This window comes from Mucor mucedo (genome assembly GCF_025094135.1).
Source record: "Mucor mucedo strain NRRL 3635 chromosome Unknown EV154scaffold_202, whole genome shotgun sequence".
NCBI lineage: Eukaryota > Fungi > Mucoromycota > Mucoromycetes > Mucorales > Mucoraceae > Mucor > Mucor mucedo.
The window spans coordinates 37706-57557 of NW_026252486.1; the positions used below are offsets into that span (position 1 = coordinate 37706).

General features: G+C 37.0%; 3 protein-coding genes across 3 annotated transcripts; 2 read left to right on the forward strand and 1 right to left on the reverse strand.

The window, feature by feature from the left end:
• Positions 1-1715: 1715 nt before the first annotated feature.
• Positions 1716-3207, forward strand: EV154DRAFT_487763 (uncharacterized protein; the record flags this gene model as incomplete). Its single annotated transcript, XM_051599011.1, has 2 exons — positions 1716-1813; positions 2994-3207. The coding sequence occupies 2 exons, from the start codon at positions 1716-1718 to the stop codon at positions 3205-3207; spliced, it is 312 nt and encodes a 103-aa protein (XP_051451151.1).
• A 4120-nt stretch (positions 3208-7327) lies between these two features.
• Positions 7328-9189, forward strand: EV154DRAFT_487765 (uncharacterized protein; the record flags this gene model as incomplete). The annotated part of the gene is made up of 7 exons (XM_051599012.1): positions 7328-7360; positions 7583-7663; positions 8187-8307; positions 8422-8498; positions 8677-8726; positions 8791-8822; positions 9083-9189. The coding sequence occupies 7 exons, from the start codon at positions 7328-7330 to the stop codon at positions 9187-9189; spliced, it is 501 nt and encodes a 166-aa protein (XP_051451152.1).
• Positions 9190-14088: 4899 nt separating this feature from the next.
• Positions 14089-15078, reverse strand: EV154DRAFT_487766 (uncharacterized protein; the record flags this gene model as incomplete). Its single annotated transcript, XM_051599013.1, has 2 exons — positions 14089-14473; positions 14984-15078. The coding sequence occupies 2 exons, from the start codon at positions 15076-15078 to the stop codon at positions 14089-14091; spliced, it is 480 nt and encodes a 159-aa protein (XP_051451153.1).
• Positions 15079-19852: the final 4774 nt, after the last annotated feature.

Here is a 19852-nt window from a genome sequence, read left to right on the forward strand (position 1 = left end):
GGTGTTGTTGGCGTGGGTGTTGTTGTACGCGCTGGTGCTGCTGGCAGAAGGACTGTTGTACTGATAGTCATTGGCTTCAGGAATACCATTGTCATCTGGGCGGAAGTAGTAGCTGGTGTGGTTGGTATAATTGTAGTCACCGTTTTCAAACGCATTGTAGCTGGTGGCGTTGTTGTTGCTTGAGCCGAAATCCCCTTTCATTACCATCAGCATATGGCGCTCGATATCCAGACTGGCCTGCAACAGCACGGCGATGCGAGACTGCACCTGGTCCTATTTGTCCATGGACTTCAACGGCTGACCAAAAAACGTTGTCGAAGGAGCAAGATTTCTACTGAACGTTCTACGCTCAGGCTCTCCACGCTTAAAACAACGTGCCTCAATCTCCTTACTAGAGGTCACCAGATGCTCGATCGTTCGGTTGACCACTCTACTTCTACTGGCAGCCCCACGAGTCACACCCTCCTCAACACCATTGTCTTCGACGGTCCTTCCTCGTCAAGCACTGACAGCCTCACCACGAATATCGGTCGTCTCTCCAGGAAGAGAGGAATACACATTAAGTGGGATCACGGTGGGCACCTCACTGGTGGCGTTCTCCATCGCATCATGGTAAGTCCAGTTTTCAATTGGTTCCCTACCAGTCGCATTCAACCTGTCATTTCGATGTCTGAAGGCAGCACAGAAAGCAGAACACTTAGACTTTAAAGCACTCGTAGATATTCTTTGTTTGGTGCTGGTTTTGGTGTTGAATGCGTGCAACATGACACGGTACAACTCATTTCGTTCAGCTAAAGTACGAGTGGACTCCAACCGGTTGTTGTTATTAGCATACAATTCAATCAGAGTAAAAGTGCTGGCTTAATTCCAGTTGCAGTGACTGTAGCTCGTATCTGAAACGTAATAGTGGCAGCAGCATCCGTGAAATCAGCATCTGTGGCATCTGCAGTGGCATCTGCAGTGGTAGTAGCAGTGGTAGTAGCAGTGGCATCAGCAGTGGCAGTAGCAGGAGCAGCAGGGAAAACGGGGGCCACAGCCGGAACGACGACAGGAACCTTTTCTTCTTCTGAAACAGTAGTAGCATGCGACGGTTGCTACCATAGCCTACACCATTAGGTGTCACTTAAATAAATTGGAAATTAATAGGGTTGTTGTTGTTGTTTTGATTGTTCATTTTAAAAAAATGAAGGTAAGGAAACAGTAATAAAATTTTATTTTGTATTTTCGCATTTTAGTTGTCTATTTTAGGACCGTTTATTTCTGGAGGCTTCACATTCGATGCCAACAGATTTTTCATTTTTGATCAGTAGATTGATAATAAAAAAATATGGGAACATTGTTTTTGACAGAATTCAATTTAGGAAAAAAATATTCATAAAAAAACATTTTTTTTAAAAAAAAAACGGAGCTTGTCCATATTAGTACATCTTCTATTTAAGATCTCAATTTATTTTGTTTCATGTCAGCAGCCTAAATCATACAAATCTGAGAATTCTGGTCCGTTATCCCTCAAAATCCGTTGATTTCAGGGTACTCCGGTCCGTTATCCCTGAAAATCCGTTGACTTTAGGGTACTCCGGTCCGTTATCCCTGAAAATCCGTTAACTTTAGGGTACTCCGGTCCGTTATCCCTGAAAATCCGTTAACTTTAGGGTACTCCGGTCCGTTATCCCTACAGATCCGATACTTAAGGGTTCCCTGATTACATTAAACTAATGACCAAAATACATTATAAGAAATTAGAAACGGTTCCGAAATGGTTCAAGCATTCTAAACTTGTATGGGGATTATCTGAGCTAATTTCACATCTAAGGTAAGTCGCAAATCATATCAGAACATCCTTAAACGTGCGCTGAATTTCAAAAACGTATATACAGTGCCCTCCAAAGTATCGTAACCGTTTAAGGTTTTCGTATTTTGTGTAATGACATCACATACTCATTCATAGGGAAACTTTCCAAACATTTTTAGTTTTCTGTTTTTTGTTATTATTAAGTTATGGATCCGGTTAACAGCGCTTCATAGGAAATATATAAGCTATTATCACTATTATAAGATGTTAAACCCTTTTTTTTCATAACCTTTACTGAAACATTTTTATTCTAAACATGTAACCCATTTTTGAGTCTACCACATTTTCGTTTAGTCCAATGCTGCTCTAATGGTGTCATTGCTTTGGAGTCTGGTTCTAGTATTGGTGTATTGAACAGAGCTATAAAAAAAATTAATCAAGATAACCTGTTCAATTAGTAGGCCTGTGAGGAGTGGATCGGGGCAAGAGCAGAACAGAGCAATTATTAGGGTGAGGACAAAAGAAACAGACATTATATATCTATTAGTATTAATACATATATAAAAAGGAATGAAGGTAGAAAAAGGTTTATTCAGAGGAGCAGGAAAAATAGATAAGATCTTGAAAACAGAAATAAGAATAAATAAACATGCTGTTAATTATCTTTATTGACAGATTGGGTAAACAAAAGTTGGGGGATCAGATTAACAAAGACTGACTATTAGTCATAGGCCGTTCCCAAGCAAAACTTTTTTTACGTTTTGGGAACAAAAGTATTTAGCTCAAAATAGTAATTTAAACTATGAAAAAACATTTTACCAGCCAAAATTTATGGGGGGTTGGGCAATTTACAAATTAGTAATTTATACCCTCGTAGGTGGGGGCTATAAATTACAAAAAAGTAAAAACATGTGAGACATGACTTAAAATAATATTTCTAATTACTAAACTAGCATGTCTTATTTACTGGTTGTATATGGGCCACATTGCTATCCTCAGTATACTAAAATTATAAGCTAGTACTTATACTGGGGGGACCAAACCTTTTTACAAATCGAGCGATTTGTTTTTGAAAATAATGTTTGCTTGGGAACGGCCATATTTAGTTTGGGACACCTTTGGGGTAGCGGGAATGAACACATATAATTTCGCAGATAGATACAGAGGATAACATGAGCTGATATTATTAATGTTTTATAAGGGAGTTCAAAGGCAGAGTTACCAAGGGAACGCATGTTAAATGGTTTTACAAGCACAAGGGACAACAGGGATACATTATTTGGAAAACAGGCGTTAGACAGGATACAATAGTGATGTTTGACAGTGACATGTGTGACAGGAGGCAGAGAACAGGGAACAGGTGGAACAGGTGGAACAGGTGGAACAGGAACAATGGGCTAGTTGGGTTTCAATAATGGTCTGAGGCATTTTGCATGATTATATGCAACTGAAACATAGGCGGTTCATGACAGTCCTCTAACTATCAACCAGCGGGTTGACCGATCGTCTTTCAGTTTTCGATCGGCAGGTTGACCGTTCGTAAATTATTTTTTGGCCGGTCGGTTGACTGGTCGATATTTAATTGCTAAAACGTGGCTGTAGTGTTCGTTATTTCAAAATATATGGAGCCTTTACAAAAACTGCAATAGCAGAAGGTCAATTATTGTGTCCAAGGTCTATTTGTATATTGAGCTGCAAATTTTATGGCTAGAAAAATAAACGCATTTTCAATTTTTTTTTACGCAATCTCTGCCGTAAACTTGATATAGTCTTACTCCTGATTATTATTCCGCCTAATCACGTGTGCAAGGAATGTCCAAAAAGACAGAAGTTTACTATTTTGGTTGCCATGGAATCTCCTGTAAAGTCTTACCCAACATAATAATTGCCTGTGTTGAAGTTACGCAACTCCTTGTAAAGTATATCACTACAGGTGTCTAGTCCTAATGTTGTATTTTGTACGCATTATAATTAACCTGACTAAGTATTTCGATACCATGTCTTATATACCAAATAATGCGATACGAATCATTTCTCATGGAAAACAATTAATATAACCTGTCCCTAAGCTTGAACCTGATAAACGTTTTGCTCTTTTTTAATTAAAATTTTATACCCCAAAAAACGTTTTGCTACAGATTTCTGACAGACGAACGATTGTAACATTTCTTTGAAACATAAGCAATTAGTTTAAATATTTAGTTATAAAAACGTTTTGCTGATAGTTATCAAACATTATTAGTGCTAAAATATTAAAGCGGGGGAGCATAGGGAAAGCCCGTCGTTTGAAAGAAACAAAAAGAGCAGACAGAAATTTTTTAACACCCGACTTCGATCCAATCTAAGGCTATAAGATGAGAACGAAATGCTTTTAATTTAGACATCTCACCCGTCTTTTGAAACGTAAAACAATGAATGCTTATCGGTTTTTTTCTTATGATTTTGTGCGTATACAATGATCGTGGAATAGACATAAAACAGCTATTTCTGATAGTAAAGTAGCGATAGTATTTAATATAGCTCTCGGCTACTATTAAAAGAAGAACGCGAAAAAGAAAAACAGAATAATTCGACTTTTGCACCTACATACAAAAAGTCGCTTTCCGACAGGTACGCGATTGAATCCAAAATGCATATTGAAAGGTGGTGATGGACGACAAATTTCTTTATCTCTCACCCTTTTCATTGTTCGACATCAAACACAAAGAAAGCATAAATAACTAAATTAAATAACGTGCATGTTAGTATCAAAAGCGAATGTAAGTACAAGGTAAACCAATCATCTTGTAAAAGATAACCAATTATTTTTGTTAGATCCAGAAAACTATGCCATCTTATTAGTCAAGGTTTGAGAATGTCAAATATTCAATTACCAACCGAAGAAGGTGAGCTCTTTTTTATTTTAAAAATGTATATATATTAAGATGTACATAATCAGAACAATCTACGCCCTTGCCCATTGGGAGGAGACCGATGGCAGTGCCAATGAAAAAAAATGGCCGGAGAAAACCAAGACGGTAGCTCTTCCGGTAAGAAAAAGAAATCGTACGCCACCAACCCGTACGTCGATGACGCGGTCTCGTTTTAAAATGACACTCAAAAATCCGATGAAACCAATGTGGTCACACCAGTACAGGTGCCTACCACCTCTGCAAAGGAGGCTGATGCAATTGTAACGCCCACAGTGGCGATTAGACAAAACAAGTCTATCTTAAATTAGGAACTTCAACTTAAGGCGATTAGAGTATGAATAATGCCTACTCTGACCTAAACTACCCAGCACGAAGATATAAATAAGTTTTTAAAAGACATCTTCTTTTATTTTAATGCCGGTCAGACATACTATGTGTTGCGAAAGTGTATCCAATACGTTGGATGCTATCCCTTTTTCTGTTTCTTGGAAGAGTCACAGTTACAAGGCAAAGGATTACTCAAGAAACACATGCAAACAATAAAAGGTAAAACATACATGGCCTATTGCATACAGTAGTCGCTCGATTTAAGGATGACCAAAAATTTCGGAAATCTCACCCTTAAATAGAAAATACCCTTAAATCGAAAAGCGTGACTATTTTAAACAGAAGTCACTACGCCATTTTTAACCGTGAAATATGATCATTACTGCGAAATATTTATTTTTATTCGGGCATTCAATAAATCTGATCAAAAAGTTAGAAAAAAGTCAAAAATACACTGTCAAATCGTTGGATTTAAGGGTATGGGGAATCGGAATCTCACCCTTAAATAGAATAGTGGTTTAGTGGTGTTAATGCTGGGGACGGAAGCTGTTTTTCCAAAATCCACCCTTAAATAGAAAATACCCTTAAATCGAACACCCTTAAATCGAGCGACTACTGTACTTTAAAAATTTAACCTTCTTTTAATAGACGGTCAACATAGTAAGTACCAGACCAGACTATTAAAAGCTGCTGGTAAAAGATTCCATGTCTTGTTCAAGGAGTTCAAGTACGGGGCTCTTGCTATTGTAATTCCTTACTCCGTTGCAGCCTTTGAACGATGGAGCAGGGAAAAATTCAAGAAGTTCATTAGTGTTATCAAGCAGGATAAGGCCTTAACGAAGAACTACAAGATCTTCAGCTTCGCTCGACTTCTTTGAACAAAACTGGAGAATTACACTACATACATTATAAAGACAGCGACTACATATATTATAAAGACAGCGACTACATTTATTGCAATGATATTCAAAATAATAAAGAAGTTCACTTTTGCTACTTGGCTTTCATTCAAGGTCGTAGTGTTTCATTGATCCTAATTGTGACAAAATGAAATATTTATACGAAAGACCAGTATTTTATTTTAAATTTTCTTCCTTTCTTATCAATAACAAGAGTCGCGGCTCTTTAGAACGTAACCCACAAGCAAAAGATAGTAATGCAGTGTGAGAGACTAACGCGGTGAATCGTTCTATTAGAGTGCCAAGACCTATAAGAAGGAATCAGTACGACATTCTTCTTCCATGTATAGAGTCATCAGTTTGGGTAGATAAATTGAAGTCAGCAAAGACAGAGTCAAGTGATAGACGAGGAACACAAACCCCGAGCTTCTTCAAAAATGAGTCAAGCTAAACAAAAAAAAAAAAAAGAGAGAATGTATCATGGTGGCCTGTTCATGGTAAGTGCATTGATTGATGGCCAAATCAAGTAGATTCTTTATGAAGGGGGTTGTCAGGAACGAGGGAGGAACGAAACAGGAAGGACAGGACAGAGAATGAATAGCTTCTTGAAGCAGGTTATTTATTTAAGAATAAAAGGGAGGAAAGAAAAGAGAAGATGATTATGAATTATATCTGATAAAGAAAACTGGGAGAAGTGAAATTTATCAGCTATATTTATAGAGAAAGGAAAACAAGAAATTAAATAAAAGAATAAGCAATGACAAAAGTTAGTCATAGCTTATGTGGATCATGACAAAGGATTTAAAGAGCTGACAGATCAATGATAAATATTGAGTCTGAAAGCTGGTTACTCATATTGCATATTTGGGGCATAAAATGTAACAGGATCATGACAGGGGTTTCACTTTAAACAGTAATGATAGATTCATTTTGTTTACACAGAAGGATGATGAACAAGTAAAGAATAATATTGTACAATGAAAGAAAGACTCAATGGAGTATAGTAAAGGGAACAACGCTTACAGTAAAAGGATGTATCAAATTTTGACCGAGAAGCTGATCTTTTTAATACAGGTCTTGGTGTAATTTGTAAAGATGAACGTATGCTACTATCGTGTATGTCATGATAAATAGGATGAAGGCGTATTGGCTTTAAACACGAAGCATAAAATGCATTTTAAATGAAGGAAAACAGGAACAAGAGTATGTCACGTCTTTTCTATGTTAAAAAAAAGTTGAAGCTAAGTAAAGATATAAGTCTTTGTAAGGAACAAAGGACAGCTGTATAAAGTGGAAAATAAATGACAAGTCTATGTATTCTTTTTCATTTATTTTTATATTGATAGTTTAATTTATATCTAAAGGGCCATAAAATTTAGAACGTTGATGTAACCTCTATGACTGATAAAAGCTGTATGGGAAACATGTCGGTATGTAAAGAAGGAACAAACGAAACAAGTAGCAACAAATGTAAATTGAAAGTGGTGTATGCGCACGGGCGCAAGCAAAATCAATGGCCAGCAGAAAATCTCCGCACACGTCATCTATCCTCCCGGTTCTTTCTTTTTCTTTATTCTTTTCTTTCATCTGCCGCATTATTCAAATCTTCACGTATCCTTAAAAATAACTATCTACACCCTTTGTACTGCCAGATATCGTATAAGAAAACAGCTTTATGTGTAAAGGAGGAATCTAGTGATGGGACAGGGTTCTTTAGGTCTGTGTCCTTTATTGTAAGTTCTGATGCGCCACGGTGTAAAATCTGATGTGAAGAAAACGTAAAGGTAAAAAGAGAAACATTTAAAAAAGGCACGTTTGAACACGTTTTTCACCAACACTTTCTACAGCCATACCGCCCTAGGAAGAAAATAAAGTTGCGAAAGAACACCCATGCCATTTTTATAATTATAACACCCAAGAAAAAGGACTCTTATTTCCTTGTTCTTTCTTTCATCCATCTACTCTACAAGGACCTTTTTTACCACTATAAAAGAATAACACTGCTTGTAGTCTTCAATATCATGAAAAGAAAACACTACCTTCTTTCTCTGTGCTGTCTTATCCATACATTATTGAGTTCATAGCTTGAGGAAGAATCTTTTTTCAATCACTCAAAAATAAACAAAACCGATGAAAACCGACTGTACTATGGCTTCATTTGTGGTTAGATTTATCCCTCTCTTACTCCAGCAAAACAAAAAGAACTATTGCTACATTCTACTGTTGCACGGCTCTTTAACTTTTTTTAAAAAAAAGATGACCAAGAGGGATCTCTTTATATTAGGTGTGCCTGTCTACATAGACAAGCCAAATGACTTGATGACTCGTGTATACAACACCAGCAACCTTTTGTATTATACCTGTGAAGAAGCAGCAAGTGAAACGCGTCGTACATCGTCTCTTTTGTTTTGGCGCATTATTTAACAGTCTAGGTAATGCGCCAGTAATATTATTGGAATACTTGTACATGTAACTCATTCATTTCTTGTAGAAGCAAAACTCAAAGCATACAGTAACATCAACAACGGTTTGAAAATTGGAATAGGTTTCGAATCATCAAAAAAAAATGTAAATTACACACGAGCTAAGTAAAATATCAATGAATAAAGTAAAGAAAAGGTTACTTTGTAAAATATCTGAAAAATGACTATAATACCAACTAATACTTTCAAAAACCATACTGAATGACCGCAAGCACATATATAGACTAAGTAACATCTCCAAATTAATCCTAAAATTTAAAAAGACGCTAACACTATTTCGTTTCAAGCGGAAAGAAATTGGAAAAAAGGACACGTAAGACAAAAATGGAAAAATATTTGTCGAATGGCAAAAAATTGTTTTAACTACATATCAATAGTTTAATTATTCCTAGAATTGTTATCATTAATGGTAAAAACAACTAAAGAAAGAGTGACCAAAAAATCAGACAGTACATAGATGTACTACTGGTAATAAGTATGTAATATGTAAAGATTTTTTGCGGGGTCACTAAGAATTACATTGTCTCAAGCTATAAAGGGAGCTGCCTAATCAAATTACCCTGAAAAAAAGGTGATTAATGATTCGTGAAACTATTACTTAACATTTTTTAACAAAATGATGGACGAGTGTGAAACGACATTTGTAAAGATCTAAAAGCATGAATACAGCTAGGGGCATTTTGAAAAATTCAGCGCACCGTTTAACCCAATACGAAAATCTTATCACAATGTTTGATGATATAGCTTTGATAATGATTACGGATCTACACCAATGAATAAATAAATAAGAAATCTATTTTCCGACAGTTTCAATAACTGGGGTAAATTTTTGAACTATTTTGACTGTGTCTAACGAGTGTCTCTACAAGAAATAAGTAAGATAAATCCAACGTTGAGAAAGAAGTAGAAGATTAATTAAGAACGCCCCAAAGTAGATAAGACATGAGTTTTCGCACAGAGACAAGAAGTAAAGATTGAATGGAATAGTTTAAACGAGCAGTAGAAATAATATACACTGCATACGGATCAATAGATGATCAATTAATACGATATTGAAAAAACTACGACGTAGAATAAATAAAAAATGGCAATATCAGCAAAGTATATTTTATAAGAGGCTTCCTGAGAAATATGCCGGCCAACATAAATTACTTTTTCTGAAAGCCCTGGAAATTCTGAACAAGAATATGCTAAAGAGAAAAAAATCGCACCGCAGGGTCGCGAGTAATTGGCTGTCAAAGTTTAAAATATCCTTGCTACGTGCACCTAAAAAATCTTAAAGCCTAAGCCTGGGCCATTTTTAGCGCTATTAAAAAAATAAAAAAAATAATACCAATAAAACAAACAGGTACTCGGGTGTCGAACATACACTCTCGTCGATGCATGCTGCTCGCTTTCCCTGTTTGGCCACAGAGGGCTTGAAGATTCACTGTTCAAATACTTTATATTGTTGCTATGAATATAATATCGGCAGAAATTGACCAAATGGTATAAGGGCTTTTTTGGGAATAATTTGATAGTTCTTGATATTCTTTTAAGACGCTGATTTACCTGTAAAATGATAGGGGTTGATGCTCTATGATGTGGTTTTCTGTCATAGATAAGCTGATACGATGGACATCGGAGCTTAAAACATTTTTTAATTTTAAACTGTCGGAGTTTCAATTTTTGGTGTACTTTTGGTGTTCTCAAACAACTTACTTAAAATTTTAAAGTCTTGGTTTTAACAAAAATATTTTGGGTGTTCCCAAGCAAAGTATTTAAAATTTTAAAATAAATCCTTTAATTCAAATCAAAAGTCACAAATATCACAACTCCAATTTGAGAAAATGCTAAACTGTCATTTGTACATGGTGTTGTGTTTTAAGGTAAGGTTTAAATTATAAAAAGACTATAGGAGTAGTTTGAGACTGTTTATAAGATTGTCCTTTATTAATAAATGAAATATACGAGTATTTATATAAAAGACTGTCTGCTGTGTTCATATCTCTAGTGCTATCTTGAAGCTATCATTGATTAACCAAAAATGTATACGATTATTACATAGTCACTAATTTAGTCTTGTTCTAATAAATGTTAAGTCTTCTTAACTCTCTTTGCTTTAAACTAAATTTTAAGTATTTCTCAGACGTACTAAATTAGACTTGTGATGTAATATCCTTATAGTTCTTACTATGACATTTATTGTTAAGCTTATATCACAAATGGTATCAGCATGGATAAACCTTTGTTAGCTCTAATATGGCTATAGCCTTGCTAGGTCACCACACATGGCACAGAGGCCAATGTTATTTTATTTGTTTCTTGTAATCTTATCAAAATAAACATACTTTACCTTTGCCTCTACCTATTTGAAAAAGGAACAACCAAAATAATGCTTCTTACTCTATTTATGGTCACGCTGAGAGCAGCCAGAATGGATGTGTTGGACGTGAACGTGAACGTGGAAGTGGAAGTGGAAGATGCCAAAATGAAGATGATTTTGACGGCTGGCAATGCTTCAGAGGATCTGGATGGGGACAAGCGGAGACCTTGTTGCTTATTGAAAGGTATAAAGAGCACTTCCATGCTATGGATTCGGTTAGAAGCTTGGCGGAAAAAAAGAAATTTTGGACCTTCTTGCGAGTGAATTTCCTGCAGCAAATGTTGAACGTGCTCCTCGGAACGACGAACAGTTGAGAAGCAAGTTTTCAAATCTTTTGCAGGATTTCAAAAGACATTAAGCCACCCGTAATTCTACTGGACAAGCAGCACCCGCTCTTTCTATCATTTATGACAAATTATATAGCAGTCTTAAAGACTTACCTTCATATTTTCGACCTGTCACTTATTCCTCAATTTCAGAGGAATTCAGAACAAGAATTGAAGATGCTCCGGAGGATGATGACAATTTGGAGCCTGAGGTTATTGCTGGTCCTAGCCAAAATACTGCCCATATGAACACTGCTGACAATGTGTTACGTACTTTGGATACCCAATCTGCAACAGCAGGTAATGTACGTTCCGAGGGAATCTTTGCTGTCGGTGAACAAGATCAACCTCCCACTGCAAGACGCAGATTAGAGACACCCCGTGTGTCAACAGCCGCCACATCTCCACCAGCAACAACAACGGCACCAATAGCACCAGCAGCACGCGCATCGGAGCCCTTTCAACCTACCCAGCTAAGAGTAGCTTCGATGTTGTCTTTACCATCGGCGTCTGAACAACGCATCGAGAACAGCATGTTGCGTGTCTTGGACCGGGTGCAACAAACTCAAGCTTTGGAAAGGGACAACCACTTTCAGTCCTTTCTTCAGTACAGTCCGGAGGCCAATGCTGCCTTACTTGCACGTAGTAATCGAGTAGCAGAACTGTTTGCTCAAAGTAACAGAAAAACTGCAAGACTTGTTGATGCGATCCTTCAGGATATGACCAATCGAAACCAACAGTGTCAAAATAATAATAATAATACTGATCAATAAAAATATAAAATTTTGTTACAAACATTAATGGTTTATTGTTGAGGAGGCATACTGCGGTTGATGCTGTCCCTTCTAGTTTGACCATTCCGATAGGCTGTGCTGTGGACTGACTGACTAGAATTATCCGGCCTAGAAACAGGCTCATCGCTCGTCACATCGTTCGGCTCATCTTCTACTAATTCCAGAACAGGGTCATTCATGTCAACACACAGATTGTGTAAAATACACAAGCTGTGATAATACCCACAATATCGCCGGTATCCTTGATGTATATATGTTTGCTGAGGAATCTCCCGCGAGAAATCAATATACCAAAAGCTCTTTCCATGGCCATTCGAGTTGACGAATGGATCTTGTTGAACTTTTTTTGACCAAAGCATCATCAGATGTTCCAAGGACTTCCGAAGAAGGGTAAGGCACAATTATATGGTGCCATAGCGGGTATGCCGAGTCTAAAACATATTTAGTTTTTTTCGAAGATTTTATTCACGCTTATATATTTTACCTGCAAGGATATACCCATTCAAAGGAAAGTATTCTTGGGGGTTTTCCAAGGCAACTGTTGCTATCTCGCTGAGGTTGAAAGCAGCAGCATCGTGTGAACGACCTATGTCAAAACAATCAACATCATTGCATACAATCGGACAAATAAATTATTACCTGAATCACTAACCTAAATGTAAGTAAACTTACTCTTATCATCACATACTGCCGTAAGTTTCATGGTAAAGTCTCCCTTACAATCCCTCCAATCCTGGGCATGTTCCGTTCTTGATTCAATCAGAAAGTTCTTGCCGTCCAAAGCTCCAACAGCTGGTAGACCCCGAACAGTGCGGCCCATACCATACTCGAAACCATGTTTGATTGCAGCGACACGCTGCTCGTCCTTGGGCCATTCGATAAGATGCTTAAATTTGTTAACAACGGCTTTTACAAAACGTTGCGTAACGTTTCTGTAACTACCGTGAGAGACTCCTATAGTCAAGTGAGCGCAGCGATAGCCAACGTGACAGTTAGCTAGGCGCCAAATTGCACATGAAATCTGGACGTATGGAGGGATAAGGTTTACATCTCTAGAATAAAAAGCAGGATCTCGCCATAGTTCGTTTACAACCCTTTCAAACGTAGTGCGGTTCATACGGTACATGGCGCGATAGCTGGTTCGTGGATTGTCGTCATCAGTCAAAAATGGGTGAGAGATGCGGAAGTAATGGTAGTTGGCGAATGAATGGCGATTGTTGACCGGCTCAGTTGGGTATGTTAAATGAGCTTGACTGAGAAAAGGCGTCAACTCAAAGAGAGAGGACGAATCTAAAAACGTGGTCTTGTAATAAAGAAAAACCTGTTCGTTCAATGCTATTTGACTCTCAATGAGCTGCTGGTATTCAGCGAGAACTAAGTTGCGATGGTTGCAAATACGTTGTTAGTAGTAATATAACTTATCGTTGTAAGACATTTTTAGTATTTGTTATGAAAGAAAAGAATTCCCACACAAAATGAGTGATGTGATTTTAGTACTTTTTCGAGTTAAAATGATATTTTAATGTCAGAAAACATTTTTTAAAATTTTAAATAATTTGCTTGAGAACACCCCTAACCTTTCAGATGGGATATTAATTTTAAGGAAAATGTGTTTTACCCATCTAAATATTTCTTTCTGCTTAAATTTGTTTTAGGTACCACCTAAAAGCAGATGCACTCTATTATTAGCAGTGATACATTGTTAAGATGACGAATATAACCGGGTTTACTCAATCTGAGTATGATGTATTGCAGAGAGCGCACCAAAAAAATAATTGGGCGAGAAATAAGCGTTTAAAGTTGATTCGGGTAATTCTAAAAAGGAACGAGGTGGTTTATTGTCGTGCGGAAAAAATGCAACTTTTTAATCATTTTTGACCATTTCCATCATTTTCTTTTTTTTTTAATCTTTATTTCGTCTTTTGCTCTTTTTATCAATGTTTGCAATAAAAACAAAGCTAACCATACTATTCAAGCTGTTCGATAGGCAGAACAAGGGGATAAAAGATGAAACAAAGGATGATACGCGTAATAAAAGACACATGAAATCATACGCTTGCTGTTTAAAAGTATGACTTTATATGGTCGTGATATATGATTCAAAGTAAATGTGCGCCTTGGACAAGTGAGAATAAATATGTGCACTGAAACTCGAACGAACATGGATAGAATATCTTGGTGTGAATAGATTTAGAACGACGTAGAGAGTATGAATGAAAGAAGAGTTGGTTGGCTAACATTGGATAAGTCTGTGGGAAGACTGACTTTATATGATTGGTGTATTTTGCGACAAGGATCGCCACCAGCAACCACAACAAGGGCAACATCAGAGACCACAACAGCAACCTCTTCAAAGGAAGATTCTGACTTTGTAGCAGCAGCTACCAGAATGCTAGCTGACGTTGAAACAAAAACATCAGGACGAGCGCAAGCACAAGCACAAGCAGCAGCACAAGCAGCAGAAACAACAGCAACAACAGCATCAACAGCCACAACGGCAACAGCAGAAACATCCACAGCAGTGGCTAGATCACTCACAGTAGACCTTCTGCATTGGTTGAGGAGGTGCAGGAAGCTGTGGAGGCAGCAACAAGAGCAGCAGCAGCAGACAGAGTAACCATTGCAGGAGGATTGGAAGATTTGGAATTTTCTGAACTTCGTAGCAAACTGATGTTGCGTTTGGAAGAAAAAACAATAGCCGTGCGTATACGAATACATTGGAAGATAGAGCCAACGAGCTCAATTTGGTTGTGCGTAGAAGTGGTACTGGTGCGGCATTAGATGAATTGAGGGAGTCAAGAAACTTGGAATAATTTACGGCTCAATTAAGCCAAGTAGCTGCAACTACCAATTTCAAGAATGAAACAGGCCAAGTGATGAAGAATATTTTGAGCCTGTATCAATATATGACATTTGTGCAATCTATCTTGCATCGATTCTATTCTGCACATGATGCGCAGGGGGAAAAGTTGGCGAATGGTGCTTCGGCTGCAAAATTTTATGAAAATAAAATTAAAGGTGAACGCATCATGCGCCTTTACGGCCTGCTTGGAATTAAAGGAGTGTTAGCCGTGAAGATTATTACGATAGGAAGTTATAGATTGGATGAACGAAGTTTACGTGAAAATACACTAGCACGCAATAGCCATTCGACGTAGCTCTAAACTGTCCGCCGCGCATTTTTTCTATGTTTGCTAGGTGGATTACTCGATGAGTTTTAGTGATAAAAACAAAATAAAAATACAGATAGATAGGAAAGAAGCTAAACTATTTTTACAAACGTTTAGCAACACCGGACAAGTGTGGGAACGATACAGACAAGAACGTTATTCTACGTAACACAACGAGGTCTTTTTAACGGTTCTACTCTTGTTCCAAAGAACGGTGATCCCATTGACTTATTTATGTTTTAGTACCATACACTACGCGCTCTACACTATTCTTCCCTCTGAAGGCCTATCCTTGACAGACATAGCACTGTGAAGAATTTGAGCTTAGCTAAAAGATCTTTTGTGTAACTCAATTGAGTTTATTAACGAATTACACAGCAATAATAAAACAATAGTTCTTTCCATTTTATAATTTTTGGTCGTTATTAGCCTTTTTAGAATAAAGCGCAGGATAAGCCAGTTTGACTCAAAAGGGATTAAACTAAGACATAAATCAGAATCTTCGACTTTATTGTGACGTGATCCGTTAGAATACACGATAGGAAACGTACCTCAATTCAAGCTACAGCCTGAAACCCGTCTAAATCTGTCTCTCATCAACATCTTACGATCAGAGACTGTCCATTTGTCGTGATCGAGGCTATATACTTAATATATGACTCTATCTACACTTCTTAAATCTTCCATTTGATAATCCTAAATATAATTCTTATTGATACTGTTATATTAAATACTGATCATTTACTTTATGTACAGGCTTGATCTCATATCATCCTTCATACAAGTATAAGGCATACATTTAAATAATAACATGAATATGAAAACATATGAAGGTTTCATCAGCCACGTTGAGGTGCCACAGCTATCTTTAATAAGAACTACATTTTCCCCTGAATATTGTGATACAAGACATACACAGTTTAAGGATGAATGTTATTGTTATTGTTATTGTTATTGACATCTCATTATGGTCTTTCTATATGGGATCATTACATCCGAGTATTATCTGGATAAATCTACCCACGACCGTCATCAGCCCATCTGTGATCAATGTCTGAAATAATGTGTATATAAAGACCCCCTTTTATTTGTTTAACAAAGCTTTAGTTTATTTTTGCAGTTTGATAATTTCACTTTGTTAAATTTTACATTTTATTCTTAATTCCCTATTATCACTCTCGAATTTCTCAAGCAGAATATTGCGAGCTACATAAATCTAAGAGCGTCAAGAAGCAAATATAATAACGTACCCAGGTCGATTAAGATGACAAGAGACTCTTGTATTGAAGAAAAAGGTAATTGCCAAGACGACAGACAATTCAATTTATCAAGTAACTAAGACAACAAGATATATAAGGCGACTAGATATCTTGGACAACCATAAGACGAAGATAATATGATATCTATGACAGCAAGACATACGGGACAACAGTATATCCAAGACGTCAATGTTACTAAGGTAACGAAATATCCAAGGCAACAATGTGGCTAAGGCAACGAAATCGCTCAGCCAACATGATATTCACGACAACGAGAAATATAAGACAACCAGATAAATTAGACAGCCAGATATCCAAGGCAACGACGTATCTAAGCGAATATTATATCTAAGACAAAAGATACCTAAGACAACGGATATCTACGACAATGGATAATTACGACGACGGATATCTACGATAACTTATATCTAACGCAACGAGGTAAATAGAACAACAAGATATCTATGACAAGAACATCAATTAAAAGACAACAAGATATTCGAGATAACATGAGACTTAAGACAACAAGATAATAGTGTTTCCATGACAAAAAGTATCTTGAACAACCAAACAAGTATGGAAACTAAATAACTATGATAACAACATTTCTAAGAGAATAGGGTATCTAAGACGACAGGATTTCTAAAATGACAGTATACCTCAGAATACCTGTAACTCACACAAAATAATACCTTAGACAAACAAATCTTTATGACAACAAAATCACTATGACAACATATTACGGAGGCAACCAAGTAGCTAAGACGACAAGTTATCTAAAACAACTAAAGATGTAAGAGAAGTAGATCGCCAAGACAACAGGAATGCAGGAGGACAAGATCTGCAAGGCAACCATGTATCTAAGACAACTAGATTACCACGGTACCAAATTATTTATGACAACCAGTTATAAAGACAACCAGTAAGCTAGGACAATCAGGTAGGTAGCAAAACAAGATATATATGACAATAAGATAGCCTAGAAAAGAAAATATCTATGACAACTGCATATGTAAGGTAACATGATATATAAGACCACAACATATCCAGGACATCATGATATCTAAGACAACAAGATCTCCTAGACAACCAGCTAACTATGACTACCAGATAATTATGACTCCGAGATAAATATAACAACTAGACAACTATGACAACTCAATATGTATCACAACTAGATAACTATGAGTAATGATATCAATATGACAACACAGATCACTATGAATACAAAGATAACCATGACTACCAGATATCTATAACAATCACATAACTATGTCAACTAGTTAACTATGATGAATACATAACCATGTCAACTAGAAGCCTATGACAACTAAATACCTATGACAACAGGATGAATATGCTAACTAGATTTCTATGCCAACTAGATTTCTATGCCAACAAAAAGAATAACAGCGACAATTAGGTCATTAAGACAAATACAATAATACGAAGATCAGTTATCACCATGACTAGGAATGATCACCATGACTAAGATTAAATACCATGACTATGATTAATTAACATGACCAATATTGATCACTATGACTATGATTATTCACTAAGACCACGATCATCACCTAGGCAACCATCCAGACATAGACAACTATACTCTCCTAGACAACTATCCTCACCAAGACAACCCATGATCACCAAGACAACCCCATGATCATCAAAACAACCCCATTATCACCAAGACAACGAGATTACAATTGATAATAAGAAAATAAGAATACACAGACAAGAAAGTAACTAAGACAACGATGAAGAGGAAACAAGACAAAACTTAAAAGAAAATGATATACATGACACCGCAATAACCTAGACAACAAAATATCAAAGAGAAGAACGTATCCAAGACAACGGGGATATCTATGGCAGCAAAAGATCTATGACAACAGGATACCCAAGGATACCAAGTAACTAAGATGTCACAGGACAACTAGATAACCATGACAGCATAAGTACCATGACATTAAACTATAAATATGGATATTATCGATTACTATGACAATATTTGATAACCAAGACGATTAACGATCACTATGGCGAATAATGACCACCCATATCACCATGAACACACATATCATTACCTAGACAACCCTTACTGCCCTCGACAACCTTATTGCCCTCGACAACCCTGTTGACTACGACAACCCTGTTGACCACGACAACCCTGATGACCACGACAACCAAGCTGCCTCTGACAACCCTGTTGCCCTTAACAACGCAGTTGCCCTTGACAAGGGGAGTCAGAAGGAGTAAAGGGGAAGGTAAGAAGAGAGTAAACATAGCTATACAGACATAGGGTATTAGGCGAAAATTGGGGGTTGGGGTTGAAGGGTTCTAGGGTGTCTGCCAAATATATGCTCAATATTAGTGCAGACAGCACCCTGTTACCAAGGTTCGGTTGTAGAAAGCCAATTTTCAAGATGAATAAGCCTACGCATGCAAGATTTCTCCCAACAATCAGGTACCATTTCATTTCATAACCCAAAAAGTCAGACATCCAAAAGTCAATCACCCAAAGGTCAAGAAATTGAATTCCGGATCCTGAATATTTAATTACCGCTCATGTAGTACCATTTTAGGACCATTTGGGCTTAAAAATTCAATTCCCGCTCACGTAGTACCATTTTATGACCTAATGGCCATAAAAATTCAATTCCCGCTCACGTAGTACCATTTTATGACCTAATGGCCATAAAAATTCAATTCCCGCTCACGTAGTACCATTTTAGAACCATTTGGGCTTAAAAATTCAATTCCCGCTCATGTAGTACCATTTTATGACCTAATGGCCATAAAAATTCAATTCCCGCTCACGTAGTACCATTTTAGGACCATTTGGGCTTAAAAATTCAATTCCCGCTCACGTAGTACCATTTTATGACCTAATGGCCATAAAAATTCAATTCCCGACTCTGTGGTACCACTGTGTGACCTATAGATCGAAATAATTCAATTCCTGGCGATGTCGTACCACTGTGTGACTTAGAGATGGAGAAAATTGAATTCCGGACGATGTAATACCATGCCATAATTTTACCATGAACAGAAAAATATTAAATTGACATGTTGCCTAAAATCCTGCTAGTAGACACACACTACTGTATGTCATCGAGATAGTAATGTACAACCTCCTAACAGCCTACCTAAGAAAGCCCAGTCGTAGCTGTTATTATTCCTGTTGCTGGTATACTCCATTCATTGTCCCCAAAATGTGCAAGATGTCCCCCAGTTACACCTAGATGGTTATTATATTATATATGAGCGACGTAAATATCATGTGACCTCACGTGAATATCATGTGACCTCACGTGAATATCATGTGACCTCACGTGAATATCATGTGACCTCAACTGATTATGATGAGACCATAACAATGGCAAATGTCGCCATGAAAACATTGAGTCAGACAGTGACGGTAGCTGTCAGGAGGGGATAGGCAAACAGGACAGATGGAACAATACTTACAAGGACAACGAAAGAGAGGATAATTATTCTATTTATTATTAAAGAGAGAGA